Below are 22,175 nucleotides of genomic sequence, written 5' to 3' on the forward strand. Positions count from 1 at the left end.
TTTTGAGGTCATATCTATAATGAACCGGTTGTATTTGGAATAATATTGTAAACAGAAACTTTTAGGTACAATATATAGATAAATGTAGGCTTTCAAGAGGTTTTTGATTTGAGCAAATCCTTTCTTTTCGCCATGGCTTGTTTCATTTTCGATATCCTTCCGGACGAAGCGTGGACTCCAGTAATACCGTCAGCCTCCTTTCTCGCGGGTGTCTTCTGCATTGCAGGGCTTGAGCTATGGTTGATCGCGGGCGTCGTTTGACTATCCTGTAAATGTAGTTACTAGAAATATGATTCGATCCCTATTTGACCTCCAACTTCGAATGTAAATGTAATTAGCTTTATGGCTAGTAGCAGCTATCCGAGAACATCAGTCTCATTCGCAACGCTACAGCGCCTCTTGTGGAAAACCGCCAGCAATCTGGATTGTGATAATCTCTCAAAACCGCGATTCAAGCTGATCTCAAAATTTGTTTTTACTTTTCAAAATCCAAAGTGTTTTGCCTAAAACTGTACAAGTACATGTGTAAGTATAGTCTGATAACAACAAAAAAACTTGAGTAAGTAATGCAGGTAGCCAAAAACTATCCGATTATTTCGGAAAGTAAAGCTAATACTTTGTTACTGATCACCACAGAGTAGGCCTAGCAGTGAGGTGTCTATACTTACGAAATTTCTCGACTCGGCCGTGTTCTGGCGTGATATCTTCCCGTTTACATTTACATCGGCGGCGACTTTCTGAAACGCCGATCTGCTGCTGCTGCCTTCAAAATCTACAGCCAAATCCCGGGAGGGCACTTCTTCGACACCTCGCTCACGCCTTCGCTTTTGAAGAAATCTGGCTTTCAAGGCGGAAGGCGATTTTGCAATTTTAACCGCAGCTATCCTTTGCTAAATTCAGTATATCGAGGATGAAATCATGGATTTACCGTCTTAGCTTGTATTCGACCTACCCGCCTCGCTTTCTCCGTATTGAAAAACGCTTCTTTAGCGACACTTCTCTTCTCGCCTTCCCAATAGAACCGGAAATCCTCGCAGAATATAGAGATCTGCTTCAGCATGTTAGCGCACGAGTCCTGAACAACAAACCATCAGCACGGCGAGGCAATACAAAGACTGATTTTACTTACAGATTGACCTGTCGCGTCAGGGACGTAGTATTTTTTAAACTCTTCTGTGACTAGGCCAGTTTCTTCGGCTAGCTGTTTCAAATCTGCAACCGCTCCGTCCGCTTAAAATATATTTATGATGGTATAGGTTTAGACCAGTGTTGTACGATTTCTACGACTGGCACAATCAGTGTAAATAATCGTACCAGAGATATCTAGAAATTCTATAAATCCCTGAATCGTACTAAGCAATTTCTCATCGTACTTCGTTTTGGTGCGATATGCGCTTAAAACTTAATCGTCCTCGTTGTGTACTGTACATTAGGGTTGTTCCAAAAAACTTTTTTTCCAAATCTCACTCGCCTGATGACTAAATCGTCAGGTTGTCCAAGAAAACGATGCACACCAAATTTGACTCAATTCCAACCAGTGAAGGCCGTGCAATCTTGAATTGAAATTTTTAATTTATTAATAAAAATAAAAATAAAAAATTCTCAAATTTTTCTGTCAACCCCATGAAATTGTTGAGCTGTCTTCAAAGACGATGCAAATTTGAGTCAATACAAATTTGAGTCAGTTCCGACTTATAGAAGCTGAGTTATTCGCGTTTTTCGTTGATAATTGTCGGATTATCCTTGATCCGGGGATTATCAACGAAAAACTCAAATAGTTCCGCTTCTACTAGTCGGAATTGACTCAAATTTGTTTTGCATCGTCTTTGAAGATAGCTCAACAATTTCATGGGGTTGACAGAAAAATTTGAGAATTTTTTGTTTTAATTTTTATTAATAAATTAAAAATTTCAATTCAAGATTGCACGGCCTTTACTGGTTGGAATTGAGTCAAATTTGGTGTGCATCGTTTTCTTGGACAACCTGACGATTTAGTCACCAGGCGAGTGAGATTTGGAAAAATTTTTTTTTTTGAACAACCCTACTGTACATGCATTGAATGTGTGCTCGTAACTTGCGCTCAATAAGTGTCATTCAATAACTAGTCTATTTGATTGATTATTTGGTTGATTAGGAAACTCAACGTTGCACAACAATGAACATCTGCGGAGGGCGTTGGTGACGATTTTCGATTGAATGCCCCTTCTACGACCCCAGACGACGTGACTACTCATTCTTAAATCTTACTTTGGTGCACAGGGAGAGATATTATATTATGGGTTTTCCCACTCATTTTCCAATAGTTCATAGCGCCCAAGTTTAGTCCAAGCGCCTCCAATCTCCCGATTTGTAGCTAGCACCCCCGTCGAGGTGGAAAACGCCCCCAGTGGCACTGGCTCCCACTCTGGGAACAACTGGTTTTGGCAATATACCCTGGTAACGCTATGGTTTAAATCGGCTTGCTATAGTTTCAAATTATCCGCTACATTGCTGGTTTGAGTTAGAATCTTCGACAACCAGCAATTGGTCAATTAGAGGTGGTGAGTAACGAAGTATAGGCTACATTTACTTATTCGGACTAGGTTTTACAACCCTCACTATATTTACTCAATGGATTATGATTTCAGACGACTTCCACCTATACGTTTGACGCAAAACTACTTCCTTTTTACACTTGACCTTTTCTTGAGTAGAAAGCAGTTTATGGATTGGTTTGCATCAGTTTTGCGAGTGAAATTATCATGGCAGCCGGGCATACATAGCCCTTGTATCACTGTAACGTGATATATGTAGTTTAATCAGTCATTTTGCGTTGTCGCGAAGATGCATCTTAGCCACATATCCGATTTGGTATACTAAAAGTATGAGGCACCTCGCGCAAATATACTCTCGACTTTACAAACCTTTCATTTCATACTTGAACTTGAACTAGTTTTGGTATATACTGGATATCGCTGGTAGAAATTCACATCATTATACTTACACTTGGGTATAGTAATACTGACTGTACAGTGTACGTTGATCATCTCTGATTACAACGCAGGATGTGTATCGGAAGGCAAGCTTGCCTACAATCGATTACATCAAGATGCCTGCGAATTTTGCCCAGATAGAAGGAAACGGTATTGTCGCGACAATAACCGTACACGGGTACCTTGTGAACGAACTCTCGAAACTACATTCCTCCGTTTACCTTGCGTAGTAAAATCTTTCATACGTTGTGTGAACGGATTGATTTCTTCGAGACAAGTCGCACCCTCTACCACTGCTGGAATAAGCTCTTCCTTGCATTCGCATAACTCAGCGCGAAGTTCCTCAATCCCTTCAAGTATTTCTTGCAGGCTGGCGGAACCCGCCTTGAGAAGTTGTATCTGATTTGGTAAGCCGCAATCATCGGCATCGTCACTTTCTTTAGATATAGTTGATCCAGAGGTATTCTACAAAAGCAACAAATATTCGATAAGAATCTGATTCTTGACAAATTTGTAGCGCCGTTATAGGTAGGCATTGGAAATGCCACGTTTTAGTCTAAGGTTTAATGTACCCTTTCTTTACATTATATTTTTTTATTTGTAGATGAAATAACACGGCCCACGGGCTCAATCCTAGCGACTGACCGAATGGAAAATCTATGATACAATGATCCAAGTGTAAAACATTGCCTCAGTAATTAATCACCTGTCTTTGTAGTAAATTTGAATTTCCGTTTTTCTTTTTGTTTTCTGCTATCAGCCATCTCACCAAGTACAACATCAAATTGGAATCGCCACCCTGAAATGATAACAATCTCGTTTTGTGATTGTCAATTATATCAAGTAGGCTACTCTGTAAAATTGTAGTAGTTACTAAACAAAATAATCTTCTATCAACAAATTTACACAGAGGTAGTTTCGGAGACCTGTCGTAGGGGAGTTCACTCTTCATTATTGCATTGAATATGCAATTGAATAATGTATTCATTTTGAAGTAAACCTGAATATTTTCGGCCGACTCTCGCCAGGTGTAATCGACAGGAACTAGTAGAGATTTTGAAATCTGCTATAGTTATTTCAATAAGAATATATTATTCAATGTATATAGAAGTTCTGTGCCTCCGTGAGTCTCTTGAATATATTTGGTATAGCAACTAGGGCTAGATATCCTAAACTCTAAATATATAGTATATTGCAGTGTATGAGACGCTTACCTTGGATTTTACATCCTTAATCTTGGGAAGAATATCAAGATGAAATCCATCTGCTTCGCCTCTTTGCGACCCTTTGTTCATTAAATTTCCCAACACCAATAATGCCTCAAAAAGTCTTTGTAATGTGCGGCTGTATTTATGACAGAAGTTGAAATGGAATGCTACAACTATTCTCGGCTGTGTGTAAACCCAGTTTTATAGAGGCATACGTTGAAATGTAGCATAAACATAAAGGCGTATTTATACTAACAACCAGAAGCATACCAAGCGGGATTCTAATTAAGTTACATTGGTTACAGCGTACTTACTTTTTTACAACTTGAACGCATATACTTGAAAGAGTGTTGAGTTGATCCGTGAGATCCAAGACTCTGTCCGGGAATTTTTTCATAAATATCCAACTCTTAATACACAGCGGCAGTAAATCGATGGTGTCGATGATAGCAACACAACTTATTGTGACGTACCTTCAATCTTTCATCCAAGTTCCCTGTCATGGCCATCATCAATACAAACTGTTCTGGCTTATCCAAAATACCGTCTGGATACTTCTTGATTGCGTCGGCGATGGAATCCAGCTCTTCGGCTGTTGGTCGAACATCGTATAAGGCTTCCAATCTGAAATCATAGACTTCTATATGTTGTGCCGGTACCTTGATGAGTAAGAATGAATGCTCATTGCTCACGAATTCAAGTCCAATTCAGTATCGTCCATGTTCATGATAGCATCGTGGATTTCGTCTGGTTGCAATCGAAACGAGCTCGCTCTTATACCAATCTGCCTTGAACGTTCTGAACCCAACACTTTCAAAGTCTTCGAATTTGACGAGGGCGGTCCTTCTTGGCATATTTTGGAAGCAGATACATTCCTGCTCGGAGTGGTTTGTATCGACTTGCTGAAGAGCCTAAACGCGATCGATAGGGTGAAATATATATATTTTGTAGATACTTCCAAATTGATCATTACGGCTAAGAGCGAATAAATAGAAAGAGATTCACACATCACTTCGTACAATTGAATAGTATATGTATTATTGTATATTCATGTTGAAATTAACCCGAACCCGAATGTCCTCGGCTGATACTCGTCAGGGGTAATCGTCATCAACAAGGAGAGAATTGAAAAGAACATTGTATATATCACAAATATCACGTCACCGGTATGCGATTTCCAATAAGAGAGCGTTCAATGTACTATTTTTAGATGGTACATGAAGTTTTTTGTTAACATAGCCTTGGCCGGTGTATTTTGATAAAAGTCGACTCCAAGGCACACAAACGTCACATTTTCTGGCACGATTGTTGATATACAATGTTGTTTCAAATTCTCTACAAGTTGCTGACGATTACCCCTGACGTGAGTCGGCTGAAAATATTCGGGCTCATTTCAATATGAATACACTATTCAATGGTATATTGAAGTTCTGTACCTCCAATATACACATCACTTCGTGTATTTCGACTATAGTGATTGCGACATCACACTGGAGTCGCGTTGTGGTGGCCCCAAAGTCGTCAACGTAGTCACCGTTGCTACTCAAGTATATAGACGTAAAAGTAGAAATTTCAAAAACATATCAACACTTATTTAAATACAAGTAGAAAATGAAGATGTCAAACATACTCAAGTATGTGGTTTCGAAAAAGTAAATTTGGTCAATCGGTCACATACTTTAAGCAGTTATTCGAAGGTATGGCTACTTTAGAAATTGCAAGGAGCATATTTGGAACTAGAAATAGATACAATTTTCAAAATTATATTTAGTTAAGATTATACAGGGACTGTTTCGCCCAACGCAGTCATGGCAATTTCACTTATTAATGTGAGGCAAGCATATCAGGCCTACAGAACTATACTTTCTACTTTGCAAAATCCGAAGTGTTTTGTCTGTAAAAATATTCCAGCAGCAGTAGAAGTGGTCGAAAATCATTAACACTTGAGTAAACTATGGCGAATCCAACCTATTCACTCCGAAAAAAGTAGGAGTAGCCTACTTCAATACTGACCACCTCTGGTCATGTTGTTACAAACTTCATTTACCTAACGAATTCTTCTTCGTCAAAATCCATATTCGTATCCGTATTCAGCCAAAATATTCCTTCTTCCCTAGTCGACACTTCTCCGTTGCAGGATATTTTATTCCAAAACAAGGATTTTAGGCCCGGATCCGGGGACTTCTGAGGAGTTACGGGTGACGGGGGAGGTGGAGAAATCGGAATCATGGATTCGACAGGAGGAGCAAGAATCTTGTTCCTGACACCGTTACTTTGAACTGCTTCATTCTAAACGACACATGCATCCTTCGCCAATATACGAGAGTGAGCATTTGAAATAGATGTTACCCTGGTGTCATCATCTGTTTCTGAATCTTCTTCAATCGTTTCTGGAAAGCAGGATGAATGAAGGAATGACTCTCCGGTACTCTCGAACATGTCGGCGCGATGCTCCCCGGAGCTGAATCCGGTTGCTTCTCGGATATCTAAACAAATTATTGATGAGGTATTGCACTACCAATTCGTTAAAAGTTAATGTTAGGCATGGGTTGTTAAACCATATCCCAGATATAATGTCTGCGTAATATGCCAAGTATACTTTCAGTAGGCGTTACCAGTAGCCAGGGCTGTGGAGTCGGAAAATTTTACCACCGATTCCGGCTCCGACTCCGACTCCACACATTTTCAATATACCGACTCCGACTCTGACTCCGACTCCTGAGTCTTAAAACGTATACCGACTCCGACTCCAGAGTCTTTAAACGTAACGACTCCGACTCCGACTCCAGCCATTATAGTTTTCACGACCCCGACTCCGACTCCACAAGTGAAAATTAGCCAAACTCTGACTCCGACTCCACCGACTCCGACTCCGACTTCTCGGCCCTGCCAGTAGCCTACTGAATTTAGTGTGTTGCGTGATTGTGTTTACAATAAAACATCATTTCCAACATGATGCTACCCGATGTCCAATGCAGTTTATTTATTGTGAGTCACTATAGCAACAGCAATAGAACTATCCTCATTTATTGCTGAGAGCTATCAATGTGTTTTTAGGGGAATCACAAAATTCGAGATCGAAAAGTTATATTTCATCTGGTGTAGAACACAACTATGAATGAACCAGTCTGATATTCGACATAGATTTTAGAGATTGATCTCGTATTAATTTTCTATAGCAAGCAATTTCTAATGAAGTACTAGTTAAATAATCATATACCAATCCTATACCTTCATTCTCCAAATATTCCCGCCTTAAACGCATCAAAGCTTTGTCTTCTTCGACGTCTGTTCTACAGTCATTCCTTTCAATATTGTCGCTGTTATCTTTATCGTGTTGGTTGTGACCGACAACGCCGTTTAATAATGAATTTTCGATATACGGTACCGGTTGGCAGCGGCTGCTTGAGGCGGCATTATCTCGCGGAGGACTCACAGTGGGTATTGGTTTCGATTTCACCTCTTGCAAATATTTCTCTTCGGAAAATTCACCATTCTTGTATGGAAGTGTTGGTGCTGTTTTGGACCTCAGTCCTAGACTCAAGTTACATTCCTTGCCCGATTCAAGTGGAGTTTGAGTGTTCTTGGAGTCGTGTTTAGCGTCGCTAACACAGTCGTTCATTATAACTGGAGTTGCTTCACCTTGACCAGGTGAGATAGACGAGGACGTGCTCTGTGATGTCACAACATTGTTGCATGCGTCGTCCCGTTTTTTCTCGGCGATTCCATTCGACGTCCGTTCGCTTTCTTCAGGTTTGAGCTCATTCCCCGAGATACGCCGTATTTTGCGTTCCATGTCATCAGTAGCAGCCAATTTCTCAAATTTTTCAACGGTTGAATTTACCGGGACCATCCTGGGATAGAACATAAACGACGAATGTCAATTGGAATCACTTCAAAAAGAATGTGGCTGTACTGTACGCACATTGTAAACTTGAACAGCTTCAATATTTGGTTTTGTTTGGAATCAAAAATCATGGTCGTAGCTAATATATAATAAGGCGTTTCATTCTCACAGCGTATTGTTCACTATTATATCTAATTCAACATTACAACAACAGAAGCAGTGCTCTAAAGGAAATATTCTTACCGCAAGACCTCTTCAGTTGTTGATGTTTCAGTGACAAAGCTTATAATTTTTCCCTTTTGAAATCCTGCCAAGCTATATTCATCGTCCTTCGATAAACCACCAGTAGCGTTGTTTATATTCGGATCAGTCGCGGCATTGGTCCTAATATGAGCTCTGATTTCCGCCCCTTCACAGTTATCCGTTTCAATACTGATCCGCACCATCGGCTTGCGGGTTTTCGAAAGCTCTGAAACTTTGCTGCATTGCTGCACTCCATTTATTGACATATCTACAAAATTGCCATTGCTTTCTGCCAATTTCGATTTTGCGTTTTTGACCACTCGGGCCACGTCCGTCCATTGATACTGCAAATCCGAGTCTTCGAAATCCGCCGATCTGCTAAGGCTCTCGATGTGTCCCAAATCAACAAGCTTCTGCGCATATTTTCCGGCTTTTTCTCGACTGCCTTCGAATTTTGAAAAGTATACCAGCAATCGATCGATCAATGCTTTCCCTTCGAATACATCCTTCGATTTCCTATTCATTGCAATGACTCTAATTATAGTATATATCTATGTGGTTTTAGGCTCGATGCTAATGCGTTGAAGCATCAGTGACCTTGCTGTCGCTGGTGTTTGATGACTCTGTAAAGATACAGAAGATGCTAAAAACACTTTCTCAGTGGAGGCATACCACCGGCATACTATTTTCTACAATACATCTTACTGGTCGTAGTATAGATTCAAGTCTCAGATGTAGAATAACCCGAACAGCTTTTGTAACCGTCTCTTGTTTTGTAATGCACACCAGATTGTAACTATTACTAAAAGTGAGCTCTGGCGTTTTATTTATATAGTTCTTTATTTCTTGGAACAAAAGATTCGCGAATGATAAGCATACCAACCGGTGATAGCACAGAGAGTTTATTGTGGATCTCGGCCTCCCTGAAAACATGTAAGTACAATGCTCGAGTTCCCCAGTTAACATTATCCAACACCACTGTAGCGAAGTTAACAATCTACTCAGTGCGACAGTGACGAGTACCACTTATGGTAATAATCAATTTGAAACTGGATACCTCATTCGGCGTCCTCTTGATTCAGGGGAAAGCTTTTTCTCATGTGATCGCATACCTCGTACCGAAATATTATATACAATATACCATAAATCAGTTATGACAGGATCCCACGCTCAATCAAACGGGAATGTCATTTGGAATTATCAAACGACCTAATTATAATGATTCCTGTGAAACGAAACCCACGAATCTATCGATCTAGAATTTAAATTTGTCAAAATTCGTCTTTGTTATCGGATCCATTTAAATTCAGCTTGGGACGTCGCTACGACACGAAAATTCGCTAATTGGGTCTGGTGAAGTGATGATACAATGATTAGCTGCACAGCTATAGAAGTTTTGAGTTCGGCTCTGTGTGCCGCACCAAGATTCGAGCACGGCTAGAATTAGGCTACAATACAAATTAGTAATCAGCAGGGCCACGGCCAGGACCGTAACTGCCGCACCCCAAAACCAGCAATTGGGGGGGGTGAGCTCGAAGCGGACCTAAAATTAATTTGTGAATTAGCATAAATTATAGAGTATTTTTTGAAAATTCATGCAACTTTTTCAAAAGTTTTCCGCGCTACGCGCGATTTCAAGTTGCGATATGTCTTGGAGTTTGAGTACTCTTCCCCCAAGAAAATATGCGCAAGATTTATAGAAATGGGCATGTCGGCATTGGCCATTACCGCGCCACGATTTACCAAGACATATAAAGTTTCAGGCCGTGTAACATGTGACTCTAAGAAGTGGGCCAGGACGATCGGCAGCGAGAAAACCTTGGCCGAAAACCCTTATATTGACCGAAAACTTCGTTATATACAAAATACAAATAGGTTTAATTGTCTATAGGCGCCTAAATGACTATAGCGCCGAATATTCCTATCTTGGCAATCTGAACCTCACAAGACAAATACCATCCCGCAGGGAAAAATTATACGCCAGTGAAGAAATACCAATTTGAAATCGTGTGCGTCTTTTACTTTAGTAGCCTATACGTTTGGGCGATTCTATATATTTTGATATAGCAGACAGGAGGTCACTAAATAACATCATGTTACGGAGTCACCAAAGGGCCCTACAGTTTCCAAGACACCTCGCTCAACTCTACCGGTAAATCTGATTACGTGATCAGAGAGGACAAGAAATTGATAGATATCGAAATAGATATGCAATTCCCTATCTTTTTGCCAGGTTTAATCATGATTTATCGAAAATTTTCGCGCAGGGCCTACTATAGTAGGCCCTGTTTCGCGCTTAGCTGCAAGTTGGAAATGAAGTCGCGACCATGAAAGGTTGGAAACCACATGGATGTGCGGTGTTTATGTAGCTCAGTGGTGCAGTGCGCACCGGATCAGGCTGATAAATAATCTTATCGGTGTGATATGTTGCATTTTCGAAGTCATCATCCTCCACCTGTTTTACCGCTAACTCTGATCATGTGGGCGAAGAGAGGATCAAAATTATATAGTAATATATGGAAGAACCAATATTATTGACATAATTCCACAATAAGCGGGGGAGATAGCGTAGTGGTGACGATAAGGGCCCATCAATCGGGCGGCCCCGATATATACGATTCCCGCCGGAGGCTTATCTGGGCTCCTCTTTCGCCGCCGTAAAAAGCCCATAAAAAGATCCGACGAAAGAAAGCACTCACAAGGAATAAAAAGAACTAGATGGCCCGCGGCTTCAAAAAATATCTACACCGAAAAGAACTGTGACGTCGGGGGCCTCTGTTCATTACAACGCATTGTGTCTTATCGCATTGTACAATAGGGCTGTTCAAAAATAACTTTTTTTCCTGATTCCAGCCATTCACTAATTAAATTGTCAGGTTGCCACAACAAAGGCTGCACACCAAATTTGGTTCAATTCGAACATGTCTAAGCGTCCGCAGAGCCAATTAAAATTTTTAATTTACTACGTAAAATTTAAAAAAAAAATTCAAATTTTTCTCTCAACCCCATGAAAATGTTGAGATGTCTTCAAAGACCATGCAAATGAAATTTGAGTCAATTCCAACCTGTAGAAACGGAGTTATTTGAGTTTTTCGTTGATAATTCTCGGATTATCCACCAATCAAGGATAATTGGAGAATTATCAACGAAAAACTCCAATAACTCCACTTCTACTAGTCCGAATTGAGTCAAATTTTTTTTGCATCGTCTCTGAAGACAGCTCAACAATTTCATGGGGTTGACAGAAAAATTTGAAAATTTTTTTTTTTCAATTTTCCTGTATAAATTTAAAATTTTAATTGGATCCGCGGAGCCCTATACTTGTTAGAATTGAACCAAATTTGGTGTGCAGCGTTTTTTAAGGTAACCTGACAATTTAATCACTGAATGGCTGGAATCCAGAAAAAAAAGTTATTTTTGAACAGCCCTATTGTACATTGTGTGTCTTGTTCAGATATAAATATAACTTAATTATTATTAATTATTATCATTACCTGTATCGATTATCGATTACCGAGGACGATTAGTTCTCTGCACTCTTCTGTGTTTCATTCAAATCATTTACGACCAGATGTATAAAGTAGGCCCCCAGAAGTTGCATCGATTACCGTACGGTGGGCCGATCTGTGTTTATTTGTGCGAGAGGGGGCTGAAAAAATGGGGCTTCGGCCGTGATTACAACTTACAACACACGACCACATACTCCTGAACCGGATCGGGACCACCTCTAGTCGATAGACAAAGCTTTGCTGGTCTGACGTCATATTGGTACTAGCCAATCTTCAGGATTACCGGACCACGACCTAACATCGACCTCGCCCTCCGCCACATGCCACCTCATTTTGTCGCTTGCGTCTTATATTCCCGGCATTACTTTTCATCATTCAGTGTGCATGCCTCTTATTTACTTCGCCTTGTCTGATCTTAATACTCCAAGTTGTTTCGACACTTCCCTATCTTTTCATTGTATCGCAGTCCTGTGATGTTTTTGAAACGATGAAAATATTAATAAACCTGATTGATTGATTGATTGGTCGACAAAGTGTTCATACCTTATTTAAAATCCACTAGTGGGGGATAAAGAGCGTCCAGAATTTGTGTCACAAAAACATGGTAACCCTAGCGTAGGGCAGACCTGGACATTTTAGGCCCGCGGCTCAAATATGGACCATACGGGGGAATTACGGAGAAAATTGATTCTATCTCAAAAAACTTTATTCGAGGACGAATTCGGAAAACCTGCCAGCGAAATTACCAAAGCAAGCTACACACCGCTCTGGATAGTGACCATAAGCTGTAAGATACCATACATTTTGGTGTGTTAATGGAAGGACGTGTCTAGGGGTTGGTGTGATTAAAAAGAGTTAACGATGTTTCTTGTTTACCACTGTTTTGAATAAACGTGGGATAAATATTATTTTTTTACTTCAACTCCAAATTCTTAATTCCCCGATAGTATAGTAACACAACCACCCAGAAGCTTGTGTTAGCCACGTAATTCATTGTTTTCAATTTAATGTTATTAGAAATTAATACCTCGCAGAATATAGTGCAAACTTTTTACTTGACTTGCTAACGTATTTCCAGTCTGTCATTCTCATAAAGATAGTAGCCCATCTGTGACGTAGCGGTTCCCAAGTCATTGAAAGTTAAGAACCGTACATAACTAAATTTCATTCTCCTAGACAACACTGGCTACGCCACTATTAGCAGTGATGGCTCTGAGCAAGCAATAGCTGCACTACCATCATTCAACAGAACACCGGCATCTAAATTTGCCCAAAACGACAACACGTGTTTTTTACTTGTTCGGCAAGTAATATTTTTTCAAATCTGCTACTAGAGCTAGAACTTAAACTACTCAATTTTCAAAATCCGCTACTAGAACTAGAACTAGAACTACGCAACTACTAAATTTTCAAAATCCGCAACTAGATCTGGAACTATACAACTACTCAATTTTCAAAATCCGCTACTAAAACTAGAACTACTCAAAAAATCGTTAGAGTTGACCATCGACTAACTAAATGTTTAGTATGTACGAGCAGGGCCGTAACAGCACTTCGTCAGCCCCCCCCAAAACTTTGGTCGTGGGCCCCCCATAGGGTGATAGACCGAACTTCTGGGGGGCTACGCCCCCCAGACCCCTCTCTGGCGATACACTGCTCACCGCTATTCATCATATTCATTGGGAGTTTGTTTAGTGAATCAGCTTTTGCGGGCTAAGCGCGCGAAGCGCGGGAAATTTCTTGAATTCATGACTGAATCGGTCAGTATGATCGGGAATTGCATATATATTGTTATCAATTTTTATCTTCTCTCTGCTCACGTAATCATATTTGCCGGTAGAGCTGAGTGAGGTGTGTTTGAAAAGGTAGGATCACTCAATAATAATTAAACATCTTCGGGCGTATACCCGTTGGTAGGTACGAAACAGCACCTCGTCAGGCCCCCCAAAACGTGGGTCTTGGGCTCCCATAGGGTGATGAAACGACCCCTCCATCACGTTGTTCGCGTTTGTCACGAAATCATCTGTACAGCATTGTGAGCCAGCACCTAGCGCGAAAATTTTCGATAATTTATGATAAAATCGGTCAATCAGATCGGCGATTGCATATATATTATGCTATCAATTTATTGTCCCCTCTACTCACGTAATTAGATTTACCGGTAGAGCTGAGTGAAGTGTCTTGAAAACGGGAGGGCCCGTAAATAATAATTAAACATCTTCGGGCGGGCGAACCCGTTGATATGACTTCGTTACATGATGTTATTTCGTGACTTCCAGTCTGCTATATCAAAAAATATAGAATCGCCCAAACGTAGGCTTCTAAACTAAGAGTCGCACACGATTTCAAATTGATATTTCTTCACTGGCATAAAATTTTTCCCAGCGGGATGGTATTTGTCTTGTGAGATTCAGATTGCAAAGAAGGGAACATTCGGCGCCACTCATTTGGGCGCCTATGGACAATTAAACCTATATGTATTTTGTATATATAACGAAGTGTTTGGTCAGCATAAGGGCATAGACCCTTTCGGCCAAGGCTTTCTCGCTGTCGATCGTTCTGGCACACTTCTTGGAGTCGCATGTTATACGGCCTAAAACTTGATTGTATGTCTTGGTGGGTCGTGGCGCGGTAATGGCCCAATGCCCAATAATAAAGATACATGGCTACCTGAATTCGCACGCAGCGCGAAAAATTTTTGAAAAAGTTGCATAAATTTTCATAAAATACTCTATGATTTATGCTAATTCACGAAATAATTTTGGGCCCCCTTCGAGCTCGGGACCCCCCCAGTTGGGGGGTTTGGGGTGCGGCAGTTACGGTGCTGTGTACGAGTCATCTGCGGTAGAGGTTAGATTACGGCGGCATGGGAACTAAGAGGGAAACTGGTCACTTTATACATTCCATTTATGTATAAACCAGCAGTATTACTATATCCATCCGATTAAGACACACAACGCACAATATGACTATGAAGAGCTTCTTGGAGGTACAGAACTTCAATATACAATTAGATAGTATATTCATATAATAGTGCTGCTTTTTCATGCTGGTAACGTCATATACGATTGTTGATATACAATGTCCTTTCCAATTCTCTATTAGTTGCTGACAATTACCCCTGACGAGTGTCAGCCAAAAATATATTCGGGTTTGTTTCAATATGATCATACTATTCAATTGAATATGATTATACGAGAATCGAGCCCACAGCCTACACCACAACCATCGATGTCGTTGCAGCGGCCGACATACAGGTTACAACTAGGGCTGGGCAAAATCGAGTTCCTGAGAGATTCGATCCTGAATTACGTAATATGCTTCGAGTCGAGTAATCGAGTATCACTCATTTTGACGTCGCAACAGAACGTAATATGCGAAAGTTCAAATATGTGCCGTTTATGCCACCACAAAGAATATAATGCCTGTTTTCCATCACATTAAATATTCTTATTTATTTTTCGACCATACCGATTTTATTGCGCTTGGTGTCAAATGACAATGCTGTGGGACGATAATGACTTCAGAAATGTGCTAGTTCCAGTAACGTTCATAGCTTTGTACTTTATGTTTCGTACGCGGCTACGATACAGCCAATCTAGGTTTCAAGGCGTCAACCGTGAAAATTACTGTCGAAACTATAATTCTCGTTGATAAATTAACTTCCAGTTGCGATAAGCGTGTAATTACAGTACTCGAAAAAATCGTCTTTTACTACTCGACTCGAATCATTACAATTACTACTCGATTCCGATTCGAGTAATCGAATCATTGTGCCCAGCCCTATAGTAACAACTTACAAGTATAATGTGGACGGGACGCGCGGTCAGAACAGGAAAGTTGACGCGGGAGATAACATTCGAGTAATTCAGGCATGACATCAAAAATGGATTGTGGCGTATCCGCAACACGCATGAACACCCAAAATTTAAAGAGGTGAGGTTCAGTTCAGTTTATTAATAATTTTCATCAATTCAAAACACCTCACGACTGCGATATACTATGAAAAGATAGGAATGTGTCGAAACGACTTGGAGTAGTCTTTGAAATCAGACATTTACCCGGGCCTAGGCGATGTAAAGAGGAGGCGTGCACACCGAATGAAAAATATAAGAAGATAATGACGATACAATTTAACCAGTGACAAAATGAAGTGGCATGTCACGGAACGCGAGATCGATATGTCAGGTTGTGATCCGGTAAACCTGGGGGCTGACTAGTAGGCCTATTTATTCAGTAAAAAATACTTATATATTTCGACTCGAATGTGGTCAAGGCCGTTTTCCATTGCAGTCTATTAGTGGTTGTTATTACGTTATTTGACAGCACAGAGGTTGCAGCTTCACAAACGCATTAATGTGACAGGCCATATAGGCCTCTTGTGCGGTAATACTTTTGGATGGATGTCCATAATCATTATCATCATCATTGGTTTATTGGCAATTTTATCAGTTCCATACACCACAAAAATGTGATAAAATGAAGATAGGAAGGTGTCGAAGCGACTTGGAGTAGTCTATGGAATCAGACACCCACCTTGACCTAGGCGACGTAAAGAGGAGGCATGCACACTGCACAGTGCACACTGAATGAAAAGTAAAAGAAGATAGTATTGAAAAAGGCAAGCGACAAAATTGGGGTGGCATGTCATGGAAGGCGAGATCGGTAGGTCAGGTCGTGTTCCGGTAATCTTGAGGATGCACTAGTAGGCCTATTTATTTAGTAGTAATTGCTTGTAATTCGACTTTATTGTGGACATGCTCGTCGACTGTCCGATGTCCGACGGAATACTGTTCCACACATCAGGTCGATCATGCCGCTCAGGGTAGGGCTACCATATTTTAGATTCAGGAAAGGAGTACACTTCTATTGAATCAGAAAAGTTAATTGATCAAAACTGAAATCAATTTGGTAGGTTGACTTAAAAAAGGTAACCACTTTCGTTCGAATCCCAATTTTCACACATTTTACTTAAAATTAGTGGTGTTGACTAAAAAAGTCTTCATTTTCGATCGAACCACGAACTTTCTATCTAGCGTCATTTATGCCCATCTTCACTCGGATCTATCCATTATCTTAGCTCTAAAAGTTGTAAAGGAAGACGAATTGCCAAAAAAGGATGACATTTAGGCGTCATCTGAGGACACTTTCAAAAACAAGGCACGCAATGAACAATGCGACACGATACACAATGCGTTTGCAATGAACAGATAAGAGCCAGGAGCTTGCCAAAACGACTAACAAGTAGCTTATACCAGACTTATGCAACTATAGACTATTTAGACTAGAGCAAAATGCCGGAAATATATTTCTAATTTAATATTGTTGAATCATTCTTTGCTCTATAATTCTAACTCTAATCAAACTTGTGAAATATTTACACGCCTTATAATTTTGATTATAATCTAATTTCTATGGTGTTCATGTAAATGCTACAGGAGAACTGTAATTATGGTGCGAAACGAGATAAGCTTGCCGTATTACAGAAAGGGTTGCATTTAAAACAAAAATCAATTTAAAACAAACATGTTTAAAACAAGACACTTATTTAAAACATGTTTTTATTTTTATTTTTTCTAAATTCATGAAGTCACGAATATTAAATTGTGACGTCATCGTGGATTGGCATTGACAATTGAAAATATAGGGTAAATATAGCTCCTTGACGAAATATCTACGTACTATAGCTGTTGAACCGACTATTTTGAGGGCTTCAACCATCCCATATCGTATACGTCGGCAATACCGGGTGGTAACTGTCCGTAGGCTCATACAACATGCTTTTGGGAAGTATTTGCTCAATTATGGCATGATTTTACAACTTGAAAAAAAAATGATTTTTTTAAAAAGATCTTTGTTTAAAACACTGTTTAAAACATGTTTTAAACAAAGCGTTTTAAACAATCATTTGTTTTAAATACAACCCTAATTACAGACATTTGCTATTCTTATACTCATAAGAACCAACTATGATTTCGTATCAACAAAACTTGATTCGACATCCAACTAAGTTTTTGCGAATTCAGTAATTCTAATTTTAATCTAGTTGGTAAAAAACCGTGTATTACGCCTATAGCTATATATTCTAATTCTACTCTGGTTTGAAAATTTTTAATTCTAATTCTAATCTAATTTCGAAAAGCTGGAAATTATCTAGTTGTCCAAGTCTGTTAAGTACGGTCTCTCATCGGCATCAAAGATCACATCCCATTTATGTAGGGGTACCATACGCCCTCTTTTAAGAGGATTTGTCGTCTTTTTTTGACTTTTTCGAATGTGTCCTCGGAGAACGCCTATAAATGTCCGCTTTTTTGAGAATTTTTCCTCTGTTTCTAGAATTTCGATTAAATGTCGTGGGAATGGGACTGAGATATAGGAAATCAGCGGCCAAGTAACGGTCTTCTTTTCAGATTCCCAAATTATGGTAACCCTACATTTATTTGGTGATTTGAATTGATATGATGGTAATAAGAAACTGAACATTTGACTTCATATCACTAGAGGAGCTTTGCGTTACTTCTTTATGGTACAAAAACACATATATTCAAAGATCGCACGATTTGGAACTCTCGCCCAGAGAAAGACCCGATGAAGAACGCACTCAATAAGGAAGCGAATGGAAAAAAACAAGAAATGGCGTCTAAAACGGACCGCCGCATAAAGATTATAGCCTAATATCGAGAAACTGTGACATCGTGCGCTAGGTCGAGGTGAATGCCGGATTGAAGGGGCCGTAACTGGCCGTTTCGTGATCCTCCTATCTATTCATTACATCGCATTGTCTTGTGTATCGCATTGTACGTTGTGTGTGTCTCTGTTCGGAATCCGAACTTCGGATGATAATATAATCTGTCGATTATATCTTGTGGTGTATCGAAATGATCAAATTGTTCACAATAAATTGAATTGGTGTGCAAAAATTATGGTATGTTCTGGCCAATGATATATCATTGGTTCTGGCACAGTGATTTACAACATATGTGAGTTGTTGTGCACCTCGTCGGACTTTACATGACTCACAAACAACTTATCAGTCTCTTCGGAGTAGCCTTGGTCGTTGCTGCAATTGTAATATTCGTCGCTGCAATTGTACTATTCGTCGTTACATGTTTCGCTTTGTTATTCAATGTCGTGACTTCATGGCGACGCGACATAAATCTAACCATGGCCTTTATAAAAGCTGTGATCTAACGACTCAATGCGGATCGATAAACCACTATAGTTACGTCACTTAAGAGCACTAAAGAGTCGGAAGCATCTGAATGACTTCAGGGCGCGACTACCTATCCGGAAATTGCTGCTTTTCGCACCGTAGGTCTACTACTGGGTGGAGACTGGAGGTGAGGTTTGTGATGCTAGCTTTAGCGAGTAACTAATGTAAGCGCGTGTGTTTGTGTACTAAAGTATGCCGCAAAGGGCTATCGGATACTCATTAGTCAGGCTGTTTTCCGTTTTCTATCAGATAGATATGGTTTAGGTTAGATTTATATGCCCATGGCTGTGGTCTGTGGAGAGTTTGTCTAATATTTTACCTCAATCAATGGAGACGGAATTGAAGAAATTGTTTACCACACATTGGAGCCGAGTTGGGGTTGACTCGAGTCAACTTTTTCGTATGACTTGAGTCATTTTGCAACAAAGACTTGACTTAAGTGTGCGTTTCAGAATGTAAATGTTCATTGACTCGCGACTCGAAGTGAAATTTACGAATGAAATCTCAAGTCATGGGTGTAAGCTAAAATGCCATGTACCTGTATACGCTTTAGATGAACGAATTATAGGGCCCTACATGTTCTCGATGTGATCTGTGAGAGCTAGTCAGCGTCAATTCGTCACTCAATGGTTGTAAAGATATAATTTTTGCTGAGCCTGACTATATTCTTCTGTCACAAATGAATTGACCGCTAATAAAGTAATTGGGGCTTTCGTTGTCGTGTATTATAAGTAATCTATTTATATTGTATATCTGTTCTATTGACCGCTCGATGCGCACCATAATGCTGCTCTTGTCTGATTGAAATCAAACTGATAAGGTGTAGATATGTTTATATAATTTTTCATCAATTGGTACAGGCTTAAATTCTATCTTGTAGTTGTGTACGTACAACTTTCTGAGGTTGTGTATTCAATCCTCTATTTTTGCTGATGCGTACGCTAGACTTATGGACACTGGACATTTACCAATATAGTTTCGCAGCCCTCGAAAAATCATAATTACCTCTATATTCGTTGCTTGATTCACAATAAATAGCTACACAATCTGAGCATCAATCTTGTAAAATGAAATGACTGAAATATTCGGTATTCACATCGTTGTTGATATTTTTACTATGCCTCTTTCAAAATTCGACTTGACTTTGATATGATTTGTCTCGAGTCACCTCCAAAATGCTTGAGTCACCTTGAATAAAAATCAAATGACTTGACTTGACTCTGTCAAAATGATCAATGACTCAATCTGACTTATGACCTGAACGTAGTAAGTAGCTTGACTGTGAAATATGTAGACAAATTCTATTTGAGTACTCCTTAACGGTACAAGTATTTAGTTTTTTAGCTTCTGTCGCCGTCCTGTTATAGTAGTGAGAGTTGTATCTGTGCGAGTTTATACCTCTCTGTATTAGTTGGTGACTCTTACAAAAGAGCTCAACTTCTATCAATTTTAATCCATATTTTTATTATTTAGCTATGAGGCATAAATCATGTTGGAATGAATCATACATATTTGAGTGTTTATGGTCCGTCTATGTTATTAAAACGGATGAAACAGGGAAGAAGATTTTGAAATGGATACTTCCACGCTAACAAACAATACCTAAAGATTTTGGCACTGTTACGATAAACCAAATAGCCTGCTAGCATAACTAGCATATTTGCAGAGTTTTAATGGTGACATGAAAGTCATCTAACTGGCACTGTAGTCGGTGGCATATGAATTTGGAAATAAATTTTGTAGTAGGCCTACTGTTGGAGTCGGAGTTAAAGGCGGAATCTGAGTTCTGCAAAGAAAATTAGTTGGAGTTTAGGGTGCTGGTATAATGGTATAATATAATTCGGCCAACTCCAATTATGAGATATGCATATTTGATATTAAACATTGGATGTGCGAAACGGAAGTGTTCGTGCTCAGCGTGCATAGTATAAATCGGCTGAAGGCTCTCTTGTATGATCTAAAATTATTATAAATGTCTGTAGTATTTAAGAAATTGTGTTTGACTGTTTGATTCGTTTATCCATTGTATTTAATTTAGTAGTGATGGAGGTATGAAATATTGAGCGAATTTGTACGAGGGAATCAAGTTTAATATGTGATCGGTGTTTCTATGCGAATGTGAAGCCAAGACAAGCTCTGTTACCGAGAGAAAAAATTTATTCATCTGAAAGAATAAAATAGAAAAAACCTTTTGAATATTTTGATGAGTTGTTCATATATATTTTAGTTCTAATATCTAAATGAATATATAATAGTCTCAAGCATCTTTCTCATTTCAATCAACTCGATAGCCTATTACATTGAGCTCTTGCTGATTTTTAACCTGTTTACCAAAGCGAAAAACTTTGCTGGTTTTCTCTACCAGGGACATGAGCAGACAGATTTATTTGATTTCATAAGCTTTTGCTAATAATAGCAACTCTACAGAAGCTATCGTAGGTTTTATCATTTGTATCGCCAACCGGTTTTGATCTCAAGTATTTTTCAACTTGAATATTTCCTGTGGAGTTTTTTCTCTCGTTCTATATCGATTCTTCAACTTATTATAGGCTGTATTCTGTAGTAGCCTACTGACGATTTCAACAAGCCATTTTCTTTATTCGATTGGAGAGCCTAATTGCAGTGTATATTTTGGACTGTATTGAAGATTGAAATTTCACATCTTTATTCATCTGAAAGGAATTTATTTTGTGCATAGATCAGTTGGTTATGGAATGTTCTTGGATGTTGATCATATTCTGACACACTTTTTTGTGAAACTTTCTCCCAGGCTGGTTGCTTGCTGATGGTATACTTGTGCGATGGATTGCTAGTCCAACATTTTTTGTTTCATTTGGTGCAATTGAAAAGTTTTTCCTTCACAGGAAGTTTCCTGAATATAATATAAACCAATTTTACATGTGATCTTCGTAACAATGAAATCATATGTCCTGCATCCTCTTCTTGATTAATACAGCACTGATCTTGAAGCTCGATTCAAAACTTATTAATTTGGCGCATGTTTGCAATTTGTGTGTTGTTGGAAGGGCATAATAAACTGTGAGGTGAGGTGAAGATGTATTTGATTTTCAGCTTCATAATCTGGAATTCATCAATATATCAAATGTAATTAAATATATTTAATTATAACGTAAATTTTAGTTGTTGGATGCTCCAAGCTGTATATTGTGCCTGTACGTGTAC

At 39.3% G+C, this 22,175-nt stretch overlaps 1 protein-coding gene across 1 annotated transcript; it reads right to left on the reverse strand.

Moving 5' to 3' along the window:
• LOC145458005 (uncharacterized) lies at positions 1-9,452 on the reverse strand. Its single transcript, XM_080336293.1, has 14 exons — positions 8,271-9,452; positions 7,412-8,034; positions 6,530-6,666; positions 6,228-6,469; positions 4,873-5,091; positions 4,654-4,804; positions 4,495-4,589; positions 4,187-4,316; positions 3,679-3,771; positions 3,194-3,437; positions 1,130-1,230; positions 953-1,075; positions 669-890; positions 1-266 (listed from the first exon to the last, which is right to left on the reverse strand). The coding sequence occupies exons 1-14, from the start codon at positions 8,792-8,794 to the stop codon at positions 93-95; spliced, it is 3,078 nt and encodes a 1,025-aa protein (XP_080192419.1). The 5' UTR covers positions 8,795-9,452; the 3' UTR covers positions 1-92.
• Positions 9,453-22,175: the final 12,723 nt, after the last annotated feature.

The sequence above is a fragment of the Botryllus schlosseri genome, chromosome 15, assembly GCF_051294905.1.
Source record: "Botryllus schlosseri isolate E-star chromosome 15, Bs_hap1, whole genome shotgun sequence".
NCBI lineage: Eukaryota > Metazoa > Chordata > Ascidiacea > Stolidobranchia > Styelidae > Botryllus > Botryllus schlosseri.

What these genes read in the sequence shown, in the direction of transcription:
- LOC145458005 (XM_080336293.1), bottom strand. Translation starts at nt 8,794, where the DNA reads ATGAATAGGAAATCGAAGGATGTATTCGAAGGGAAAGCATTGATCGAT. An exon ending in GACGAAGAAGAATTCGTTAG is followed by an intron (nt 5,092 to 6,227) that starts GTAAATGAAGTT and finishes GATCGCGTTTAG; the next exon opens with GCTCTTCAGCAAGTCGATAC. An exon ending in ATACGGAGAAAGCGAGGCGG is followed by an intron (nt 891 to 952) that starts GTAGGTCGAATA and finishes TACTGAATTTAG; the next exon opens with CAAAGGATAGCTGCGGTTAA.